The sequence below is a fragment of the Lithobates pipiens genome, unplaced genomic scaffold, assembly GCF_037356315.1.
Source record: "Lithobates pipiens isolate NorthernLeopardFrog02 unplaced genomic scaffold, aLitPip1_a1.2 Scaffold_22, whole genome shotgun sequence".
In the NCBI taxonomy this organism is placed as follows: Eukaryota; Metazoa; Chordata; class Amphibia; order Anura; family Ranidae; genus Lithobates; species Lithobates pipiens.
In genome coordinates this window covers 101,557,215-101,581,909 of record NW_027507784.1, presented here as the reverse complement: position 1 = coordinate 101,581,909, position 24,695 = coordinate 101,557,215, and the positions used below count along the sequence as shown (strand labels likewise).

The 24,695-nt window shown below is 44.9% G+C and overlaps 1 protein-coding gene across 4 annotated transcripts in view; it reads left to right on the top strand.

Moving 5' to 3' along the window:
* LOC143924007 (neurabin-1-like) overlaps positions 1-24,695 on the top strand; it is a 205,903-nt gene that overhangs the window by 75,155 nt on the left and 106,053 nt on the right. For all 4 annotated transcript variants that reach the window (XM_077448012.1, XM_077448010.1, XM_077448009.1 and 1 more), the window contains exons 3-5: positions 2,634-2,766; positions 4,080-4,200; positions 23,553-23,657. In XM_077448012.1, the coding sequence (XP_077304138.1) occupies positions 2,634-2,766; positions 4,080-4,200; positions 23,553-23,657 (359 nt within the window). The remainder of the gene's footprint in view (positions 1-2,633; positions 2,767-4,079; positions 4,201-23,552; positions 23,658-24,695) is intronic.

Sequence of the window (24,695 nt, the reverse complement as noted above, 5' to 3'; positions counted from 1 at the left end):
CCTCTCTGTGTGGTATGATACTGAACACATATTTGAGGCAATAATATTAGCAGTATTGGTAAATACAGTTGATGGCTTTTAAATATGTAGTTAGACAAAAGGCTATGGTCTTTAAAGTTCTTTTTTTTTTTTTAAAGGTGAACCCATTGAATGCAGAGTAATGGTTTTACTGCATAGTAGTCAGGGTGGATTTGATTTTAAAGAGGAAGTAAACCCTGATGGGTTTACTTCCTCTTTTTTTCCCTGCAAAGGTAAAGCATAATGGACTACTATGCATCGCATAGTAGCTCATTATGTGTCACTTACCTGACACAGGAGCCAGCGAAGTCGCCGCTGATCCCTGTAGTCCGCCGCATCCATCCTGCTGGTGGCGTCTCGCAGCTCCGACCAATGACAGCGGCGAAGCCGCGATGACGTCACTCCCGCGCATGCGCACGGGAGTCGCGTCTCGCAGCCCCGCCTCTGCCATTCGGCGAAGCCGCGATGACGTCACTCCCGCGCATGCGCACGGGAGTCGACAAATTAGGCAAATCCATTCTTGGATTTGCCGCATTTAGTGCGCCTGCGCGCCGCTGTCTACGGCGCATGCGCCGTAGACAGCGGTGCCCATTTTCGGGCAAATATCTCCTAAACCATATAGGTTTAGGAGATATTGCTTGGACCTACAGGTAAGCCTTAATCTAGGCTTACCTGTAGGTCAAAGTGGTTTGAAGGGGTTTACTTCCTCTTTAAATCTAATAAAAGGGATTGATTTAAACCATATATTTTATTTTAAAGAGAATTTATTTACTTTAATGGGATGTTTTGGTGATGCAGCAGTGATACAAGGTGAGGGACGTGGCTGCAGCAGGTGAGTGCATGTCTGCTAACAGGTGCTGCCACGATGGATCTGAAATGACAGGTGCTTTTAAATGGAATAAGGAATTATTCTTGCTGTTAGAATTGTTAAATATTTGCAAACAAAATTTCTCATTTAGAATAAGCTGTCAGGTTAGTAAAACGGTGCTTTCGGAATCGATTCAATCATATAGTTTGTAATGTACATAATTTACAAAACAGTGGGATAAAGGAATATTCCTAAAGTTTGGTTTATCTTATGGTTACTGTGACATATTGCAGACTATACAGCCTCATGCTACATAATTAAGCTCCATTTCTTGCTCAATAAACTAAATTGATAATGTATCTTAAATGGCTAAAAATTTATCTAAAGATGGCTTTCTAATTGAATACACCAATAAAAAATAAAATAAAACAAAGGGTACTGCAAGCAGTCCTTTTCAGCATAACACCAATACAATAGCAGCCCCCTTTTGCTCCTGGTGCTCATCTTCCAGTTACTCCCCCTGCTGCCTCGTTTCTTCACCCAAAGCAGACTTTTCTTCCTGAGCAGACCTTGAGAAGTCCCAGAGAGTTGTCACATAGAACTTCAGTGAATAGAAATGAAGTACCAGCCGCATAGAAGCTTGCTGTGTAGCATATACCTGTTCCTTTGCCAAGGGAAAATAGTTTTAGATGGAGAGAGACGTACGCCACCATCTGCAGCTAGAACGGCTTCAACTCTTCTGGGAAGATGTAGGAGTTTGACCATTCTTCCAGAAGGGCATTTTGTGGGGTCAGGCACTGATGTGGACAAGACCTGGTTCGCAGTCTGCACTCTAATTCATCCCAAAGGTGCTCTATCCGGTTGAGGTCAAGACTGTGCAGGCCAGTCAAGTTCCTCCACCCCAAACTTGCTCATCCATGTCTTTTATGGACCTTTTTTTTGTGCACTGGTCCAAATCATTTGGTGAAGGGATTATGGTGTGGGGTGGCTTTTCAGAGGTGGGGCTTGGCCTCTTGGTTCCAGTGAAGGGAACTCTTAAGGCATCAGCATACCACCTCATGGCTCTTTTCAGCAGTATCTCTGCATAGGCTTCTTGCCTTGGTGCTCCAGACTGTCAAACACCCTCCCCATGCTTGTATACTAAATGCTGAACCTTCCTCAGCTCTGATGGTTTCTCCTGCAGCTCCCTACTGCTACATCCTTACTGGCTCGGCCCTTCACTGTTCCGCATGAACAGTATGGAACAGCCTGCTCATAACAGCTCCCTTGCATAAACTGACCCCCTCGGGAGGGTGGAGGTCACCAACCTCTAATCCTGCTTCCAATATGAGCCTAGTGCACCCTGGCTCATTGGTGTCTGTTCTGTAAAATCTGGCCTAAACTGCCCCAAAATAGTGGCACGGACTCTCCTCTCAAACAAGTGTGTGTGTGTCTATAGAGATAGATCTCAGTTAGAGGTTGTAAACCTTGTTGCACCGCTTTTTACCTATAGGTAAGCCTATAACAAGGCTTAACTGTGTAGGTACCTTGAATATCTCCTAAACTTGCACAATTTAGGAGAGATTTAGTATAGCCACTTGTGCCATGACCAATCAGTGCCGGAGCCGTGAACCCGGAAAAATCTTTGCCGACGCTGATTCAGGACATCGTTCTGAGGTATTTCATAATGAGCTAGTATACTATTTTTTTTTTTTTTTTTTTTCTTTCCCCGGAGGTTTACAACCTCTTTAAACATCAATTTTACAGTAAACCAGAACAAAGCTATGATCTGCAGTTATTCTTCATACATTTTCTGTTTCTTGTTAAGGTATACTCCACATTTTCCAATGAAGACTATGACAGACGTAATGACGAGGTGGACCCGGTGGCAGCATCTGCAGAGTATGAACTGGAGAAGAGGGTGGAGAAAATGGATGTTTTCCCGGTGGAAATCGAAAAAGGTAACACCAACATACACCTCTTGGTCTGCTTTGAACACAAACACCAAGCAAGCAGTATGGCCATACCCTTGGTGCCTAAATTATTCTAGAGGGTGGAACTGTTGATCCTCTGCTTCTGTGTAGAGGTTTGTTGTAGTCATGACTGTTCATCAATGACTGTTCATCAATGACTGTACGCATCAAAATCGATAAACCAACAGATGGCTACTTTCCGAACCCATTTTCTATCTGATCCCAAGGTTGTTTGCATAATTATTAGAGATGTTGGCCAGCAATGATGTATGTGTGATGGTTGCCAACTACTTTGATAATGTTTATGCCATAATTTAGAACAGCCATATATGTGCATACCTGAAATGAAATAATTGATAGTAGATCTGAGTGTGGTTGCTTTGGGACCCTATAGGCTATTTCTCTTGTCTTGATAGGTCTTTGCAGTGCACATATGTAGTGACTGGCTTGGTAATTAAATCACACCCCTTACGAAACTGTATGGCTCACTTAATATGCAGAGTTGCATATAATGAGAAAAATGTCCTTGCTTTCCACCTTACTTTATGTTGTATATTTTGGTATATGTCCTTATTGGACATATTTCCCTACACTTGCTGCATCTGTCCCAATCTCTGGGACTAGAGGAAAGGGCAATCCTTCCTGACAGGAACAAAGATGGCTACAAAAACCTAACAAACGTCCCAACTTGTCCATTTAAAAAGCCAGTTTGTGTAATCTATTCAGTCTAGAGCGGTGTTTCTCAACCAGGGTGCCATCTGGGTTGTCTCAGTCCACACGCAGCAGACCCAATATGCCCTGGATCATCCATCATGAGTTTCCATGGTGTAGGCGGGCTAGTCTTTAGCATCATAACCAATTATGCTCTAGAGCCAGGACCCACCATGTCATTTGTTGCCATGGTAATTAATTTCTCACATGCACCATGTGACTGACCCAGGGCAGGTGCCATGCAGGGTCCCCTACAGCATCCAGGAGAAGACTGAAGTCCGCATCATCCACCTCTTCCCCTCTGCCATGCTGTGGGTGCCTAAAGGTAGGGCTCTGTTTTCAGCAGGGCAGTTGTATATATTGCCACAGGCTCAGTTTTCCCACTAAGTGACATTTTACGTGTTTGTTTGTTTTTTTTGTTTTGTTTAACATTTTAGACTGGGGTGCCCGGAGATTTTGAATACTTATAAAAGGGTGCATCAACTGAAAAAAGGTTGCGTAAAGCTGGTCTAGAGTATATGAAACAATGATATTCTAGCAATGGACCGTTTTTTCTCATGTCTTTATATTTTCTGTGTTTTTGTGTTCAGGGGACTGTGGCCTTGGCATCAGTATCATTGGAATGGGGGTTGGTGCAGATCAGGGCTTGGAGAAATTGGGAATTTTTGTAAAAACGATTACAGAAGGAGGAGCAGCTCAAAGGGATGGACGGTAAGTAACATTTACTTTATGAAATTGTCTAATACTATATAGATGGATATACAATAGATATCTTCATTATTTCATGTGCATGTTGCATTTTTTATTTTGTGCTGTCTGTACAAATGCTGTGATACCTCTTGGGTGCCCAAAAAGGGTTACCATAGGTTTGAGATGAACAGCAAGCTTCTCCCCCCCCCCCCCCCCCCCTCTCCATTTGTTCATCAAAATCAGAAACCAAATTGCGCTGCACAAACTGGCGCTAAAAAAATCCTTAATAATAATGTCTTTGGAACCAGCTGACAGTCCTAGCTGACCAATATCAACTTGAATCATCTGACAGGTGTAAAAACTATTAATGTTTGCTGGTTCTTGGGTTGATTGACAGTTGGAATCTATCCCACCCCTCCCCCCTTTAAATTGTGCCTTGGTTCTTTAGCTGTAGTATGCTAAAGAGGTTAAGGCTACATTTTTTAATTTTTATACATTTTTTTGTATTTTTGCAGCTTTTTGTCAGGTGTTTTTTCACTTATTTGTCAACTAAAAGGTGTGTAAAGCTGCTGTTTGAGCAGAAAATGTGCAAAAAAAAAAAAACCTTGAAAAAATGCTCAAAGAGCTCATGTTGTGCTTTTCAATTGAAGTCTATAAGGACAAAAACGTTTAATTCTGCCTGAAAAGTAGCTTGTGTACTTTTTTTTTTTTTTTTTTTTTTTTTTTTTTTGTGACAGGATGCTCAGATGTGAACAAGGGCTATTGAAAACAATACGTTTTTGCTTGTTGAGCATTTTGTAGCTTGTACTCAAAAAAATGGTCACGTGTGAAGATTTACCCACACCAGCTTAATAAAAATGTTAAGTAAGGAACATGCATTTCACATTTAATAATTTATGCTACCAAAATTAGTGTGAGCTGTAAATTACCTCCTGTTTGTTGCTGGAGGCTGCCATTTTGCTGAAGACCAGAGCCCCTAAATGGCAATAAATCTTTGGGCTGTCAGCAGATCGGCCTCTACAAATTCGGCACAGTGCCTAAAAATAGAGGGCAACTGAGCATGTGCAGAGCAGAGGAAGACTGTTTATTCCTAGCTTTTAAACAGTATAGGCCAGGGGTGTCCAAACTTTTTTCAAAGTGGGCCAGATTTGATGAAGTAAACATGCGTGAGGGTTGACCATTTTGCCTGACATTTTTTGAACCATTAAAATTCGGTTTAAGTGTGTTTGTCCGAGCACTAATACACTGCCCAACAAGAATTTTTTTGCATTTGTGGCTGTGTGTGATGAAGAGATGAGCTTGGGCGTATTATTTTGATCTTAAATTTTTAAATAAATTACTATGAAGCAAAATAAGGATCAGTGCCATGAATGCTGCCCACCCTCCCATTGCCATGAATGCGGCCCCACCCCATTGCTATGAAGTGGCCTGATTCATGCCCATCTGCAGCCTTGGACAAGACAGGGAGGGGGCGAGTTGAGCGCCAACAGATTACATACAGGAGAAACTCCTGTTTTCTCCTCAGCCTCTTTAATACAAAGTCCCGCCTCCTATTATGGACAGAACAGTCATCCAGTGGCAGCGCAGGTGATGGGACATTCTTTTTAGAGGCCATCGTGTAAACAAGGAATTCTCCTGTATGTACGGCACTCGTCCCAACCCCTCCCCATCACTTCCAAGGCAGGCAGCATATATATATATATATATATATATATATATATATATATATATATATATATATATATATATATATATATATATATATATATATATATATATATATATATATATATCTATCTCTCTTTTGTGGCCCCTGGTGCTTGGAGATTCGTTGGGGGGCCGCGAAAGATATACATGTCCAAATTACCAGGCCGTTCGAAACTGGAACGTGGGCTGCAATTGGCCCATGGGCCAGACTTTGAACATGCCTGGTATAGGCACTCATTTTTAACGTTTTATAGTACTATCCCTGGAAAAAGACAGCCTGAAGTGATATAGGAGGACTTTCTGACGAAAGTCCCACTTTAAATTTGATGCATTTCATAGGAAGGCTACATACAAAATTTGAAAAACCAAAACCCTGCACCCAAGAGGCCTCCTCCTTTCCTTTAAAGTTTTTGTAAAGTCAGAATAATTAACTTTCATCTCCTCTTTGTTATCAAGATCTAAAGTACTGTGTCTATTTTCCCCAATCGTCTTTCAGGACAGCCACCTTTGAGAGACACTGGCTCCTCCCCTCTTAGGAAACACCGCCTTCATTTTCATGATTTAAGCCTCCTCCTCCCTTCGTTCCTCAGTTATGGTGTTTCCTCCGGTGGGGAGACATCGCTAAGGAACCTTAGCTGAATTCGGTTGGTGAGACTGAAGCTATCCGAGCGGAGCCCCGGCCCCACTCGGTTACCCGACCGTCTATCGGTCGGCCCTTGACAGTCGGATCAGCGGGGAGCTGAAGTGTTCGTACTGTCTATACACCCTAAACTTCGCTTGGGGAAAGCAGGAAGTTTTACAGGGTCGTCCGTCCGTTCACCCGCGGGTGTTTTAACGGAACAGGCAGTCCGGTCGGCTGGGGAAGCTGAACTTTTGACTGACCTTTTTCTATATACGCACTCCAATCTTCGCTTGGGGAAAGCAGGAAGTTTTTGGGGAGGTTCATCCCTGCGTTTCGCCCAGTGGGGCGCTGCAACGAGGACGTCCAAGGCCCCCCTGTGTATCCAGTCGGCTGGGAGCCAGAGGCCGGACCGGTTGGCGGGCGACGTCAATTCCGGTGGGGGCGGACCTCTTCGTTGGATCCGCGTCTTCCGGTTCCGGATGCGGCACGTGGAGGGGAACCTAGCGTTCGGCTGGTGCAGCCTCTCTTTCTACAGTTGCACAGGTAGCTGTTGGAGGCACGTTCGTACCACTCTTCCTCAACAGGAGAATGTCCAAAGCAGTGGCTTCGGGAGCTCCAGGAGTAACGGCACCAGCCACTCAAAGGTAAAAGCCCTGGCGAGGGGTTCCCTTACCTTACAACCAGTAGCTCCACTGGTGTTTTTTCCCCCTAGGTGGTCGGGGGGGAAGGGCAGTGCGTCTGGGATCCAGATGGAGATTGATCCTAGGGGAGGGCACTCCCGGTGGTCCTCTTAAGTAGTGCTGGTGTTTCTTTTTTTTAGGATTTTATGCTGCTCTTTTATCTCTAGGTCTCTGAAGGACATGAGCAAGTCTCCCCTTGGTTCTAGGAGGGAGCGTCCTTCATATAGAGCCTCTTTGGGGAATCCCTGGTTCAAAGGCACTTGGTAAAGAGTGTATTGAAGCACCGGATAGCTCAGTCAGACCTTTAACCTAAGGTTCCAGTGGCCTCAGAGGGTTCAGGTCCCTGTTTGAGCGCCATCAGGAAACAGGCAGCAGAACACGGTGCATATCTGGCGGCTTCTGGGAAGGTTCCAGTGGCCTCAGCTCCAGAGCACTCTTTCACCAGCACAGCAGAGTGTTCCACCTAACCCGATGGATGTTCCTCCTGCAGGTTAAGGGAGAGTCTAGAGGGTTCCAGAGAGGAAGTTGAGGAAGAAGTTGACAGTGCCGTCTCAGACTCCCAAGGGAATCTGATAAAGGTGAGGGCTTGGGTGGGGAACCCAAAAGAACCCCTCGATATAAACTTCCCCCTGGATGAAGTGGATAAGCTCTTGAGAGCTATTCATACCACTTTAGGAAGAAGGCATTGTCACCCCACGATCAGATGTACTAGGACCTGGGGGAAGCGGGTGTTCTTGGTTCATGATGTCTTGATCGATGCCATCAGGAATGGCGGGGTCCCGAAGGAAAACCTTTCTTTTCTGGTGCATTAAAGCAAAGGTTTTTTCTTGGGCGGAAGAGGAAGCTCTTGTCTGGAATAGAATCTCCCAGGTTAGAGACTACCTTTCTTCAGACGTCCAGGCATACTGACCTGTCCTCAGGGACATGGGAATGCTTTCAGACCCTATGTTTGAAATGATGGACTCACTTCTGAAGGATGCATGGGCTTTTTCTCTTAAGAAAATATCTAAGCCTGCCATAGCGGCCACAGTGGTGGCTCATAATATGAAGTGTCGGCTTAGCCAGATTAATGCATGAAGCAATGACGGCAGAGGAGACTTTCTATCCTCCTTTCCCATGCTGCTTAAGGTGTTGGCATACGCTGCTTCGATTCAATCCAGGCGAATGTATGCAAGATCTTCGGCTCTGACCAACTCAGCCTGGAGGGCCTCAAGGCTGAAGACATGGCAGGGGGTCAAGGCATGGCAGGGGGACAAGGCGTCCAAAGCAAAGCTCTGGAATCTTTTTTACAGGAGGCTGCTGTTACTGCTACTGTTTACTGCTGTTTGGGCCAGGTCTTGAAGCAGGGCTAGATCGCACGGCTGATAAGAAAAAGGCCTTTCCCCTTAAGAAGAAATATGGGGAGCAGTAAAAAAGAGGCCTTCCTCCCCCAGTGGGAGATGATCACCTCCAATCAGTTTGTGTTGGGGATCATCGTAAGAGGTTACTGTTTGGAGTTTTCAGAACTCTCCTCTTTTGAGACTCCTTGTCACTGAGCTGCCAAAATGTGCCCTTCTTTCCTCTTCAGGAGTTAGAGGAACAGGAAGTGGTAATACAGGTCCCAGCAGGATATATAGAAAGGGCTCCTATTCTCACATTTTTTGTGGTTCACAAGCCTTTGGGAAAAAAGTTCAGGCTCATCCTGAACCTGAAACGTCTGTGTGTCTTAGTCACCTACAGATGGCTTTCGTTGGTTTTGGTCACTGGGTGAGGGCACCTCTTCCACCAAAACTGTTTCAGGGCATGGATAGTATGGATGCATACCTGCATATTCCCATTGCAGAGAACCACCAGCGTTTCCTTAGGCTGGCAGTGATAACTTCTGTAGGGGTGCTACACATTCAGTTCAAAGCACTTCCCTTTTGGGCTATCCCTTTCCTCCTCCTATCTTCACCAAAGTGATGGTAGAAGTTCTGGCATTCCTGCGTCTCAGGGGAGTCTCGGTGATCGTGTGTCCTGAAGATCTTCTCCGGTTTGTACCTTCTCTGACGCAGTCGATTTGGGATCAACAGGTAACAAAAGACCTGTTAGTGAGCCTGGGTTGGCCTCTGAACCTAGAGAAACCCAACTTAAATTCCTTACCAGGGGGTCACCTTCCTGGGGTAGGTGCTGGGCTCAACAGAACAAAAGGTCTTCCCTCCTTGGAGAAGATCCAGAAGATAGACAGAGCACTGTTGTTTCTCCAGGGCAACTGTCAAAAACTCAGTTAGGCAGGTTGAGTTTACTGACAGCCACGCTCCTAGCAGTTCAGTGGACGGGGTCATGTTACCGTCCTCTGTAAACTATTCATCTTGAAGCTTTGGGACCACAGGGGTCTTGGGACTCTTTGGTTCCAACTCAGGTAAAGAGGTCCCTTTGGGAAAGGGAGCACGTTTGTTACAAGACCTAGAAGGGTACACACCTAGACTCCTGTTTGGTACAGGAAGGAATCTAAGAGATCCTCAAATTGGAGGGAGTTGAGAACAGTAGATCTGGTTCTCAGGACCTCTCAGAGTTCTCTGGAGACTTCATGTAAGAGTCATGGAAACAATCCCTTGGCAGTGGCTTGCGTCGACAGGACGGGGACTCCTGGAGCGGATCCTTATGGGTCCTGGCGAAGGCCATCCTCAGATGGGCCGAATATTAAAATCCTGTCTTTTCAGTGATCTGTCTTGAAGGAGAGCAAATCCTGATATTAGATTTCCTCAGAGCAACCAGGTTCTCAAGCAGGAGGTTCTTCGAATGGATCACCCAGAGTTGGGGGATTCCTTGCATAGACCTCTCTTTTTCTCAAGGGAAAACGCAAAGGAAGCCATCTCCTGTTCCATGAACAGGGGAGATGGGAGGTCGGGAGCAGACACACTAAAGCACAGAGTTAGGGTTTCTCTAAGTGCTATGCTTTCTCCCCTCCCGTTCTGATTCCTGCAGGGTCAGGGAAGTTTTCAGGTGGAGTTTACTACCTATTTTCTAATCACACCTCTTGGGCCCAGGAGGCCGTGGTTCTCCATTCTGAAGGGCCTGTCAGTAGAACCCCCCCCCCCCCCCCCCGGGTTTTCCCGGTCTAGGAGTGTCCCTTCTCCCAGGGTCCAGTCTGCGGTCCCCAGGTGGATTCTTGCAGCTTGGCTACTGAGAAGGAATTGCTGAAGGGCAAAGAGGTCTCAGACTGTTTAATAGCCACTCTTCTGAATTGCAGGTAAATAGAAACTCAGACCATTTTCTTGAAGGTATGGAGACGGTTCAACAGCTGATGCTCAGAGAACTCCTTCAATGTGCACAGCCTTGTAGCCGTTCTAGAGTTCCTGCAGTCAGGGGCAGATAAAGGTTTAGCCCCATAAACATTGAAGAGTCAGGTTTTCGCTTTTAGCGTATTCCTGGAAGGACATCTAACATCAGACCTTGGTATAGTAAGGTTCCTAGAGCCTTAAGTAGGCAAAGACCAAGCCTTTGGTCGCCCCCTTCCCAGTCGGGGTCACTCATTAGTTTTACAGGTTCCCACAAAGGAACCTTTTTCAGCAATTGGAATCTGGCTGGTTATGGTTGATCACTCTCAAAACTGTGTTTTTTGTGGCGATCACTGCGGCAAGGAAAGTGAGTAAACTCGAAACCCTTTCTGTTAAGGCACTCCCTTTCCAGACCATTCAGTTTTTAAGATCATTCTGGCCTTTTTACCTAATGGTAGTCTCTAATCCTCAGAGAGTCCGAGAGATTATGCTGCCTATTTTTCGTTCAAAACCAGTGAGCGAACAGGACACATCTTCTTGGACGTGTCCTTCATTATTTTGGTTACACAAAGCCAGTTCAGGAAGTCTGATTTACCTTTGGTGTTACTTCCAGGGGCTAGGAAGGGTTCCAAAGCCTTTAGACGTACGCTAACCAGATGATTAAGGTCAGCCATTGGGCAGACTTGCGCGGTTGGGGTATTAAAGCCTCCAGTTAGAATTAAAGCACACTCAGCCAGGACAGCGGCAACTCCGCAGACAATGTGGGCTGGTGTGTCTCCTGAACAGATCTGTAGAGCCGCAACGTGGTTCAAGTTTTCTACGTTCGTGAAGCACTATAGATTGGATCTTCTCTCAGCCAAAGACCAAGCCCTTTGGTCACAAGGTGCTGCAAGCAGTAGGTCCCACCCTAAGACAGGGTACTCGCTTATCCTCTCAAAGGTGGCTGTCCTGAAAGACGATTGGGGAAAAATGGAATTACGTACCGGTAATGTCCTTTTCCAGGAGTCTTTCAGGACAGCACCGGTTCCCACCCAAGTTTTTTGCAGATCATCGGGAACTCATTACATGAGGCCGTCAGGTAAGACTTAAAGGTTTGTTTATTTGACGTGTTCTTGTGTCTCCCCAGTTGGCCGGAGGTACTCTGGAAGAACTGAGGAACGAAGGGAGGAGGAGGCTTAAATCATGAAAATGAAAGCGGTGTTTCCTAAGAGGGGAGGAGCCAGTGTCTCTCAAAGGTGGCTGTCCTGAAAGACTTATGGAAAAGGACATTACCGGTACGTAATTCCATTTTTTTTTTTATACAATTCTAAATACCTTCTCAGAGCACTGATGTGAGGTCACGTGACCTTCCTCTGCTCCCTTTCCCTGATCTAAGGAATGTGGAAGGAGGGGCTGAGAGGACCCTCTAACGTCAGACGGCCAGTAGAGGAAGGTCAGGTGACCTCACATTGGTGCTGTGAGATCAGGTATTTAAGAGTAGAATTGTAAAAAAAAAAAAAATGCACACAGTACTTTAGAGTGTGATAAAACAGAGGGGATGACAATTATTTATATACACTTGTGCTCATAAGGTTACATTTTTCAGAGCATATGAATAATGCAAAAACATTTCTTTCATTGATGGTTAGTGTTTGGCTGAAGCCATATATTATCAAACTGTTTACTCTTTTGAAATCATAATGAAAACAAACTACCCAAATGACCTTGATGAAAAGTTTAGATAACCTGGTGATTTTGGCCCGATAACATACACACAAGTTGACACAAAGTGGTTTGAATGGCTTTTAAAGGGAACTATCCTCACCTGTGATCTGTTTGCTTGTAATTAGTGTGTGTATAAAAGGTTGATGCGTTTCTGGACTCCTGATAGACCCTTGCATCTTTCATCCAGTGCTGCACTGACATTTCTAGATTCTGAGTCGTGAGGAAAGCAAAAGACTTGTCATCTGCAGGCAAAGGTAGTTGAACTGTATAAAACAATTAAAAAAGATATCCAAGGAATTGTGAATGCCAGTCAGCAGTGTTCAAACTCTAATCAAGAATTGTAAAATGACGGGTTCTGTTGAAACCAAACCACGGTCAGGTAGACCAACTAAAATTTCAGCCACAACTGCCAGGAAGATTGTTAGGCATGCAAAGAAAAACCCACAAATAACTTCAGGTGAAATACAGGACTCTCTGAAAACATGTGGTGTGGCTGTTTCAAGATGCACAATAAGGAGGCACTTGAAGAAAGATGGGCTGCATGGTCGAGTCACCAGAAGAAAGCCATTACTAACACAAATGCCACAAAGTATCCCACTTACAATACACCAAACAGCACAGACGAGCCTCAAACCTTCTGGCACAAAGTCATTTGGAGTGATGAGACCAAAATTTAGCTTTTTGACCATAAACACTATTTGGAGAAGAGTCAACAAGGTCTATGATGAAATGTATGGAGGTGGATCGCTGATGTGTGAGCTACAAAAGTGCAGGAAATTTGGTCAAAATTGTTGGCAAAATGAATGCAGTATCTTATCAAAAAATACTGGAAGAACATTTGCATTCATCAGCCAGGAAGCTGCGCATGGGATGTACTTGGACATTCCAACATGACAATGATCTAAAACGCAAAGCCAATTCAACCTGTTGTTGGCTACAGCAGAATAAATTGAAAGTTCTGGAGTGGTCATCTCAGTCTCCTGACCTCAATATCATTGAGCCACTCTGGGAAGATCTCAAACATGCAGTTCATACAAGGCAGCCTAAGAATTTACAGGAACTGGAGGCTTTTTGCTAAGCTGAATGGGCAGCTTTACCATCTGAGAAGATAATCTACAAAAGACCATGCTGTCATTGATGATAAAAGCAATACACAGTATTAAGAACTGGGGTATGTAAACTTTTGATTGGGGTCATTTGGGTAGTTTCTGTTTCTGTTATGGTTTAAAAAGAGTAATCAGTTGATTGCTCATAAATTGCTTCAACCAAACTAACCAGGAGTGAAATGTTTTTGTCATGTTCCCTGAAAGATTGCCGAAAAAATCATAAATTCTGTCAGGGTATGTAAACTTTTGAGCACAACTGTATGTTCTTTTCAAGCCCAGGGAAGAGCAGAAAGAAAGGAGCGATGGGAAGGAGATCACTCTCACACACAGGCCTGGGAACTGGCAGGGAGGGAGGAGAAGAGGGAGAGACTCGGAGCAGACAGCGGGGCAACTGAGGCATGTAAACTGACCTCTGTATCAGGATCCCCCCACCCCCTTTTTATTTTTTTTATTTATTTTTTTTGGGTTACAAACGCTTTAAGTGAAGTTCTAAAAAGGCTAAGTGCTCAAATCCACTGTTGCCCCTTAAAAGTAAAGCAAGTATCACAAATTAGAAGAACTTTTCAATCTGTGGAGGTGCTGTGATTATAACCATACACTAAAATTGAAAATAAATTATACACCCAAGTGCCAATAAAGTGATCCAACATGAATTAAGAAGCCAAAAGACCAAAACATTATAATCTGTCTTTTGGATTCGAGTAATATTCTTCCACCCAGTGATTTCTCACATCACTTGTGCAAAAGTGTTCCGCACTGCATTTAGATATTGCACTCCCCTCTCCTCTGATCTCCCCTCTCCTGTATGATCTAGATAAATGTAGGCTGTGGGGGTCACACACCTTTCTCCAAACAAGCCAGACAGCTAATTTTTTTTCTATCGCTCCAACTGTTTAAAATTTAGAAGAGGGTACTCGCATAGTGTAATACTGCCATTTGTATATTTTGAATTTATCAATGATGCATCCTAGTTAACACCCCATACACACCTTCTTTGGTTTCTCTTCTGTGAAACCATACCACCAGTGTGCTCAGTAATGTGTATACTAAAATGTGTCATTGCATTTCTTCAGGGTGTGCTGAGTATGTCAACAATGCCAAGAATTTGAAATCGTTGCTACTGGGTTATTGTTGTAACCTAAAATATTTTTATTTACATGTGTTTTTGTATGTAGCAGCACTAATGCAGATGAGTGTGATTTCTGTATTTAACCACTTCAATACCAGGCACTTAAACACCTTCCTGCCCAGACTAATTTTGAGCTTTCAGCGCTGTCGCACTTTGAATGACAATTGCGCAGTCATGCTATTTTTTTCCCCACAAATAGAGCTTTCTTTTGGTGGTATTTGATCACATCTACGGTTTTTATTTTTTGCTAAACAAATAAAAAAAATATAAAAAATAAATTTAAACATTTTCGGTATTTTTTAAAAACGTTGTAAATAAGTTTTCTCCTTCACTGATGGGCACTGATAAGGCACCAATTAAGTGGCACTGATGAGGTGGCATTGATGGACACTGACATGTGGCACTGATGGGTGGCACTGGGCGACACAGATGGGCACTGATGGGTGGCACAAATTGGCACTGATAGCGGGCATGGATAGGCGGCACAGATGGGCACGGATAGGCGGCATTGTATTATACTGTACTAATGAATGGCAATCGGTTCCAAACAATGCATGCCAATCAGTGATGCCCATTGTGGGCACTGATTGGCATCCATTGTGGGCACTGATTGGCATCCCTGGTGGTCTAGGGAGGATTACATTGTGCTGGGCATCCCTGGTGGTCTGGCGGTCCAGTGTGGGCATCCTGGGGGGGCTGCGCTGATAATCGATCAGCACAGACCCACCCCCCCCCCCCCCCTCCGTCAGAGGAGCAGCTGATTGGCTCTCCTCTACTCGCGTCTACACTGTGATCAGCCTTGATTGGACATGGCTGATCACGTGGTAAAGAGTCTCCGTCAGACTCTTTTCTGAGATCGTAGTTGCAGGGTGTCAAACTGACACCCCACAACGATGATTGCCGCGATGAGCGCCCCCGGGGGCATGCAGCGGCTCAAAATCCTGATCACGTCATATGACATCCGGTCAGGCTTTTGAAACCACTATGCCGCCGTGTTTCTGCTATAGGGCGGGCGGCAAGTGGTTAAAATGGTTGTCGATCCACTCTAACCTGTATACCCCATCAGCACTGCCTCCTATTGTAGTGTGTGATTTATAAAAATGCTGCAAATACCTAATTTCACTGCCGAGATTGCGCTCACATGACTGGCCAGCTTTCTCCTCCGATGCAACGGGCAGTGCTGAGATTCCTCTGCTGATTTCAGTCCAGAGGGGAGGAATAGAGAGCTGACTGGTCATGTGATCTCAATCTCCGCTCTTAAATATTTAAAGCATTTATATTTATAAATCCTTCAGAGGGGGACACTGCAATAGGAGGCAGTGCTGATGGTGTGTACAAGTTAATGTTATGAGAGCAGCAGGAGGGGGGAGGGGTGGCTCTCACCCACACAGAGGAGAGGGGAAAGGAGGACACGGGAGCAGTGTAGAAAAAAAGCACTAGTAGGAGCACTTATCACAGCGGTGTGGGATACCCTGAAGATACAGGATGCAGCAGGAACTTCTGCTGAGGTGGCGGTCCCTTTTGGGTCCCACACACCGGCCCGCACGCCTAAGGTGTTTCTGTATTTGACTTATTTTGATACCTTTTTTATTTTCAAGGAGTGGGGAAAACTGCAGCGGGCCTTTTCAGTCCTGAAACGCATGGTGGTGTTACCCCTTTTGAGGAGAGTCTCCTGAAGAAATGGACATCTCCTCTGATCCCCTGGTATCCAGGTTAAATAAAGTAACCACGATTGCGATAGAGACTCGTGCCTTCAAGAACCCTGCCGACCAGGAGGGCAGAGGCAGTTGCCCGGTCCATGTTTACAGTGGTGGGGTCAGCGTTATGACCTGTGCTGGCCACGGCGTTGGGGTTGCAGATGCTTACTGAATGGGGAAAAGTTCTTGCACCGTGAATTGGAGAAGCAACAGTCTTCCCCGGTCTGCGTAGAACTTGCAGATCGTTGGTGCATGGCCTTAAGTATGTCTGTGATGCGGCCCTGGATATGGTCCCCCTGCTCTCCAGAGCATCCGTATCAGGCTATTTGGAGCTTTGCTGGATGACATTATTAAAAATGTTACCGGTGGGAAGAGCATGTTGCTCCCACAGTCCAGGAAGCGTAAGGAGCCATGCCGTAGGCAAGGGCCCTCTTTTTTCCGCTCAAACTGCTTTTTCACCCACCCGGGTCGGCAGGTAAGCGTTCCCAGTCCAACAAGGCGCCTGCTGAAGGACAAAAGCGTCCCTGGTTTCACAAGCCAAACAAGTCTGCGAGCAAAAATTTTACCACATGAAGGTTTGCCCCCGTCCGACTCTCAGGTGGGAGGTCACCTTTGGGAGTTTCAACTCGGTGGACCTCCCTACTGTCCGACCAATGGATCTGCAAACATTTTTCATCGGGATACAAGATTTTTATTTATTTTTTCTTCTCCACCAAACATATTTTTTTCCCTTCAACCTACGTCTGCTTCCGGCTCGTCGGGAAGCCCTGTTCGGGGCAGTACAGGACCTGCTGCTGTGCGGGATGATGGTACCTGTACCGAAGCTGGAAAGGTTTCAGGGATTCTACTCCAACCTGTTTTTAGTCCCCAAAAATGTCCAATCCTGGACTTGAAGACCCTCAACAGCTTTGTGAAAGTGCAAAGGTTCAGGATGGAATCGGTTCGCTCTGTGGTCGCTGCACTCCATCAGGGGGGCTTCCTGGCGTCCTTAGATATCAAGGATGCGTATTTACATGTACCCATATGCCTCAGGCATCTGAGGTTTCTGCGATTTCAGGGAAGAGCACTACCAATTTGTGGCTCTTTTGGCCTGGCACCAGCACCCTGAGTCTTCACCAAGGTGTTAGCCCCAATTCTGGCATTAAGGCCAGGGCTCGACAAAACCCGGGCGCCAGCTCGCATTTGCGACTAGAATTAGCGACCTGGCGCAGCACAGCTGGGGGTATCCTGTCTCCGTGGACCCCCCCCCCCCCCGGCATGATTGCGTCGGGCCGTTCCGCCGGCGGCCAGTAATTGAGGCCGCGCCTTTGAGGCCTTCTGCGGTCCTATGATTCCTTCTGGAATCTGGCGCCCTCTTGTGGTGGCTGTTGGTATGACAACCAGCAATGCTAATGGAGCTTCCCCTGCCTGTTTTTTTATTGCCTGCCTATCTCCTTCCATTTATTTAGAACCCCTAAACATTATATATTTTTTTTTTATTCTAACACCCTAGAGAATAAATTGTGGTAGTTGCAATACTGTCTGTCACACCGTATTTGCGCAGCGCACTTTTTTGGGGAAAAAGCATTTATTTAATAAAAAAACAAGACAACAGTAAAGTTAGCCCAATTTTTTTTTTTTATATTGTGAAAGATAATGTTGCGCCGAGTAAATTGATACCCAACATGTCATGCTTCAAAATTGCGCCCGCTCATGGAATGGCGACAAACTTTTACCCTTTCAAATCTCCATAGGCGATGTTTAAAAAATTCTACAGGTTGCATGTTTTGAGGTAGAGGAGATCTAGGGCTAGAATTATTGCTCTCGCTCTACCGATCACGGCGATACCTCACGTGTGGTTTGAACACCACTTTCATATGCGGGCGGCACAGGGCGCGTTTAAAATTATTTTTATTTTCTTTAACTTTTATTTTTTTTTCACTGTTCTTTAAAAAAAAAAAAAAAAATTGTCACTTTTATTCCTATTACAAGGAATGTAAAAATCTCTTGTAATAGAAAAAAAGCATGACAGGTCCTCTTAAATATGAGAACTGGGGTCAGAGAGACACTCAGATCTCATATTTACACGAAAATGCAATTTAAAAAGAAAACAATATCATTTGAAAAAATAAATGACCCTCCTAAGTGCTAAGGGCAATGACTTGGAGACAAGTCATTTAGTTAGCGCAGCCCCCCCCCCCCCCCCCCCATCTTCCCCCTCACTCGTCTCCATGTCAGGCCAGGGACAGGTCCGGATCGCCGTTACCGACCTGGCTCCTAACTCTTTTAGCTGGCTCCTAGATTCCAAGCAAATTTGTCAAGCCCTGGTTAAGGCAACGTGGGATCGCAACCGTGGGTTACCTAGACAACCTCTTTCTGAGAGCAGCTTCCACCTTAGAATTAAAGGCAGATGTAGCGATCACCATATGGTCTCTCCAGGAGTTTGGGTGCTGAACCTAAAAAAGTTGCCGTTGGTGCAGACTCAATGCCTGGAGTACCTGGGCTTACTGCTGGACTCCTCAGAAGCAAGAGAATTGCACTGTATGCAAGTTCTGGGCCTCATGGTAGCCACATTTGAAGCGGTACCGTACGCTCAATTTCACACTTGAGTCCTGCAAAAGGAAATTTTGTCCAAATGGGACAAATCTAAGTTATCCCTGGATTGTCAAATTCGGGTGAGCCAGCTAGTCGGATTCCCTTCTGCGGTGGCTGAGGTCTTCATCCCATTGGTCTGGGAGATCGTTCGTCCCTCTCAACGTGCTCGAGCTTCGGGCGATCAGGCGGTGCCTTTCCACGTGGTCAAGGAGACTACAGGGGCATGCGGTCAGGATCCAGTCAGACAACGCCACGGCGGGGGGGTGGCTTGGTGTACGTCAACCATCAAGGAGGAACAAGGAGCTCTGCTGCAGCACGGGAGGTCACTCCCTTCCTCCAGTGGGCAGAGTGGCACGTGTCGGCCATATACATTCCAGGCATAGAAAACTGACAGGTGGACTACCTAAGTGATCAGATGCTGGACCCAGGGGAATGGTTGTTGCAGCCGGATGTATTCCGGCACTTTTGCCTAAAGTGGGGCACATCAGATGTGGATCTCTTGGCCTCTCGGCTCAATCAGAAGGTGCAGGGGTTCGTGTCCAAGTCAAGAGACGTGTCAGGCGCGTTGGTGGCATTATCGGCTGGTGGCATTTATGCCTTGCCCCCCCGCTCAAGCTTCTACCACGTCTGCTGCGCAGAGTGGAGGTTGAGGGGATTCTGGTGATTCTGATTGCCCCAGATTGGCCTCAATGTCCTTGGTATGCCGACCTAGTACGACTGGTGGCGGATGTTCCTTGGCAGCTGCTGATGCGAGAAGACCTTTTAGCGCAAGGTCCAATACTTCATCCTGCTTTACCGTCACTGATTTTAACGACATGGCTGTTGAAAGCTAGGTACTAAGGGACCGAGGTCTGTCAGACTCTGATTTCCACTTTGTTGAGGGGCAGGAAGTCATAGTACATGGAAGGCTCCATGTGTGAGGAGATGGGATGGTGTCCGCACACATACTCAGTTTCCAGGATCCTGCTGTTTTTGCAGTGAGGAGTGGATCAGAAACTTTCTTTAAGCACCGTCAAGGGGCAGATATCAGTTTTGGCTGTCTTTCCAACGTCCCTTGGTGACTCGCTCATTAGTGAGTACTTTTGTGCAAGGGGTTCGACACATAGTCCCTCCGGTTCGACCACCGCTACCTCCGAATCTGGTGCCATCGGTGCTTCAGAAACCGCAGTTTGAAAACATTAGGGAGATTCCCTTGTTATCTCTCTCAGAAAGTAGTCTTTCTAGTGGCTATTCTGCCAGGAGGGTTTCTGAGTTGGCGACGTTGTCATGCAAGTCTCCCTACCTGGTCATCCATAAGGATAAGGTAGTGCTACATCCGCAGCTCTCCTTTCTTCCAAAGGTGGTTTTGGCATTTCATCTAAATGAGGACATCGTGTTACCATCCCTATGTCTAAGCCGACACATCCGAAAGGTTGCTTTACATTCCCTGGACGTGGTCCGGGCTCCACGAGTGTCTGTCTGCTACGGCTCCTTTCCGGAAGTCAGACTGTTTGTTTGTCTCAGTGGCTGGTCCGAAGAAAGAAAGGTTTGGCGGCCTCGTCGACCACCATTTCCCAGTGAATCAGACAGAGCGTGGTTCAGGCCTATGCCTTAAAGGGGCAGGTGCCTCCTTTTCCTATCACGGCTCATTCCACCAGGGCAATTAGAACCTCCTGGTCTTTCTGACATCAAGCGTCTGTTTCCCAGGTGTGTAAGGCGGCGACTTGGTCATCTGCTCACAATTCACTAAATTCTACAAAGTTGACGTTGGAGCATCTTCGGATGCTTGCTTTGGCCACAAGGTTTTGCAGGCGGCTGCGTAAAGTTGCAATTTATGCTTTCTTTAAGTTACAAGTTTGTTGTGAACGCATCTTTAGATGCATAAGTTGGCCACAGGTTTAAGATGGCAACTCCTCTATTGAGGCATTCCTTTTGTTGTGGGTGATGTTATGTTTTGCTGTTTTCCACCCCTCGTTTTTTTTTACGCTGCTTGGGGATGTCCCTAAGGTCAAGAATTAAAGGAGCCGTGTCCGTCAATGAACGAAAGAGAAAATAGGATTTTTTTTTTTTTTACTCGCCGTAAAATCCCTTTCTCTGGAATTCATTGACAGACAGCACCCACCCCTCCTATTTTGTTTTGTACTGCTTTTTGACCAACTGAGCTGCAGGAAGCAGGGTGAGGGGTTATAGCTAGAGGGACTGCCCCCTGGGCAGTGCTGTGCAGTCTTGCTGTTTTTACATGTTCTGTCTAGTCCTCTCCTGAAGGTGGTGTGATGACCCTAAGGTCAAGATTTAACCCTTTCATGACTAAGCCTATTTTTGGAATTTGGTGTTTACAAGTTAAAATCCATATTTTTTGCTAGAAAATTACTTGAAACCCCCAAACATATATATATATATATATATATATATATATATATATATATATATATATATTATATATAAAATTTTTTATTTTTTTTGGCAGAGAATAAAACGGCGATTGTTGCAATATTTTATGTCACATGGTATTTGCACAGCGGTGTTTTAAACGCAATTTTTTGGGAAAAGGGACACTTTCATGAATTTAAAAAAAAAAACGAAACCGTAAAATTAGTCCAATTTTTTTTTTGCATAATGTTACGCCGAGTAAATAGATACCAAACATGTCACACTTTATAATTGCACGCACTCGTGGATTGACGACAAAGTACGGTACCTAAAAAATCTCAATAGGCGAAGCTTTAATTTTTTTTTTTACGGTTACCAGGTTAGCGTTGCAGAGGAGGTCTAGTGCTAGAATTATTATTGCTCTCGCTCTGGCGATCGCGGCGATACCTCACATGTGTGATTTGAACACTGTTTACATACGCGGGTGCGACTTCCGTATGCGTTTTCTTTGCTTTGCGAGCTCGCGGGGACAGTGGACGCTTTAAAAAATTATTTTTTTATTTGAAAATTAATAAATTGTTTAAAAAAATAAAATAAAAAATTTGATCACTTTTATTGCTGTCACAAGGAATGTAAACATCCCTTGTGACAGTAATAGGTGGTGACAGGTACTCTTTATGGAGGGATCGGGGGTCTAAAAGACCCCCCACCCCTCCTTTACACTTCAATGTATTCAGATCGCCGAAAACGGCGATTCTGAATACCGTATATATTTTTAAAACCGGCGCCATTGGCAGCCGAGTAAACGGGAAGTGACGTCATGACGTCGCTTCCGTGTTTATGATTAGGATACTGGAACAAAGCAGATTACGGCTTCGTTCCAGTTCCTCCCCGGCAGCCGGAGGCGCCGGATCTTGAATCGGTGCTCCCGATCGAGCGGGAGGTGGCCGGAGGGTGGGGCGTCCCCTCCCGCTCCTCCGGCATTACAGCCGAGCGGCTTTTAGCCGCTTCGGTTGTTATGGCTTGATAGCCAATCGCCAGCTGAACAAAACTGTACCGGGATGATGCCTGCAGGTGCGGGCATCATCCCGGTATACCCCCCGGAAGCCGTGTACGCAGATCTGCGTTTACTCGGCGGGAAGGGGTTAAAGGAGCTGTGTCCGTCAATGAACTCCAGGTTAAGGATTTTACGGTGAGTACAAAAATAATTTTTTTCTTTGCATTAAGATATAAAAAAAAAAACTTTTTGTGTAGCTGCCTCCCCAGCACCCCTAATTCCTTACCTGAGCCACATCTCTCTCCAGCAAGGCCCACGAATGTCTAAGCCATCCAGAACACTCCTCCTGATTGGCTGAGACACAGCAGTGGCACCATTGACTCCCACAGCTGTTAGTCAGGGTAGAGAAGGGCGGGGTCGGGTCTGGGCTCTGTCTGAATGGATACACTGAGCTGTGACTCTGCTCCAGTGCCCCCATAGGAAGCTGCTGGCTATGGGGGGGCACTCGATAGGAGGGAGGGGCCAGGAGCAGCAAAGAGGGACTCGAGAAGAGGACGATACAGGTTTCTCTGTGCAAAACCAAGTGCACAGGGGAGGTAAGTATAGCGTGTGCGCGTGCGTTTTTTATTTTTTTGTTTTGTCAAGCTTTTACAATCGCATGACCCAGTTGAACACTGGTGTGGTTAAGGACACCAGCGGGTCGCTGACTAGGATAAAAAAAAAAAGCTGGAAACCGGTGTTTAGCAGCAGTTAACAGCGTTTTTCTTTCTGCTGGCAAATTGCATTCAAGACCCCCCAAAAAAGCTTTTTCTACTCGGCGAAGCTGGAAAAGTGCTTCTGCTGTCTACACTGGCTGGAGAATGCCCGTTCTGCTCTGAGAATACAGTAACTCTCTCTAGCTGTTCCTTTATTCTTTATTGGAGAAGGCCACATCACTGAGCACATGGTAAAATGGCATCTGGGGCTGTAACAGTTGGTATATTCGTGATGTGTGGATTGGGGGGGGGGTTTTGTCTTGCATATTTTGACTATTACTTTTTTTTTTTTTATGATTTTTAACATTTGCCCCTAAAGTTTAAATTCAAATGCAAGCTGGTTCATAATATTCAATCAATATCTTTTGAATTTCTGTGTATATATATATGTATATATGTGTATATATATATATGTATATATGTGTATATATATATGTATATATGTGTATATATATATGTATATATATGTGTATATATATATGTATATATATGTGTATGTATATATGTGTATATATATATGTATATATGTGTATATATATATATATGTGTATGTGTATATATATATATATATGTGTATGTATATATATTATAATATTTTTTTACTTCTTTTTTTTTTTTTTTTCTGCTTTTGTCAATATTTATTTTCATTGCCTAATCGTGAAACCTGTTAATGATTGAAATGACAAAACTGCTGTAGGTTTTTGAGCTGGCGACTTTTTTTTTTTTTTTTTTTGTTCTGATGCATTCCTAAACATGAACAGGTCTTTACAGTTTTCATGGCACTTTTTAATTTTGTCTTTTTTATCTCTGTAAGGATTCAAGTCAATGACCAAATTGTGGAGGTAGATGGTACTAGTTTAGTTGGAGTGACGCAACTCTTTGCAGCCACGGTACTGAAGAACACCAAAGGTACAGTCAGGTGGGTGAAGTTTTTTGTTTTGTTTTGTTTTTATGTGTGTATATATGTATATGTGTGTGTGTGTGTGTGTGTGTGTGTATCTATCTAATATCTTTCTAAATTTTTTATTTATTTTTTGCTTAACCTGAGAAGGATTATACACATGTCCTAGTTACACTCTCTCTAGAAATGGACAAAATCCTGCAAGACTTATTTACAACTTACATGCTGCAAATTTTCACAACTTTTATGTATGACGCTTTAATAGACCAGTTGAAAATGGAGCTCCCATATGAAAAGACCAAATTATTTTAAATGAGGTTCTCCTAAAATAAAAATCAGTTAACTTCTAACTGATTCTCTCCTCTCCCTCTCCTCTCCCTCTCCTCTCCCTCTCCTCTCCCTCTCCTCTCCCTCTCCTCTCCCTCTCCCTCTCCCTCTCCCTCTCCCTCTCCCTCTCCTCTCCCTCTCCTCTCCCTCTCCTCTCCCTCTCTCTCTCGCTCGCTCGCTCAAAAGAAATGCATATTTGCTGAACATGTTGCTTTTCTTAACCACTTTCGGACCATTTTGCTGGCTTAAGACCAGACCACTTTTTGCGATTCGGCACTGCGTCGCTTTAACTGACAATTGCGTGGTCATGTGACGTGGCTCCCAAACAAAATTTCCCCTCAGTTTAGGCTGATGCGTATTCTTCTACATATTTTTGGTATAAAAAAAAATTGCAATAAGCAATTGATTGGTTTGCGCAAAATTTATAGCGTTTACAAAATAAAGGATATTTTTTTTTTTTTTTTTTTTTTTATTTTTTTTTTTTACTAATGGTGGCGATCAGCAATTTTTATCACGTCGGACATTTTTGACACATTTTTGGGACCATTGTCATTTATACAGCAATCAATGCTATATAAATTGATTCCTGTGTAAATGGCAGTGAAGGGTTTAACCAGGGGTGGCAGTGTAGGGGTTAAGTGTCCCTAGGGGCGTGTTACAAACTGTGGGGGGGCTGGGCTTTGTGTTGGTGAACACTGATCTCTGCTCCAATCACATGGAGCAGAGATC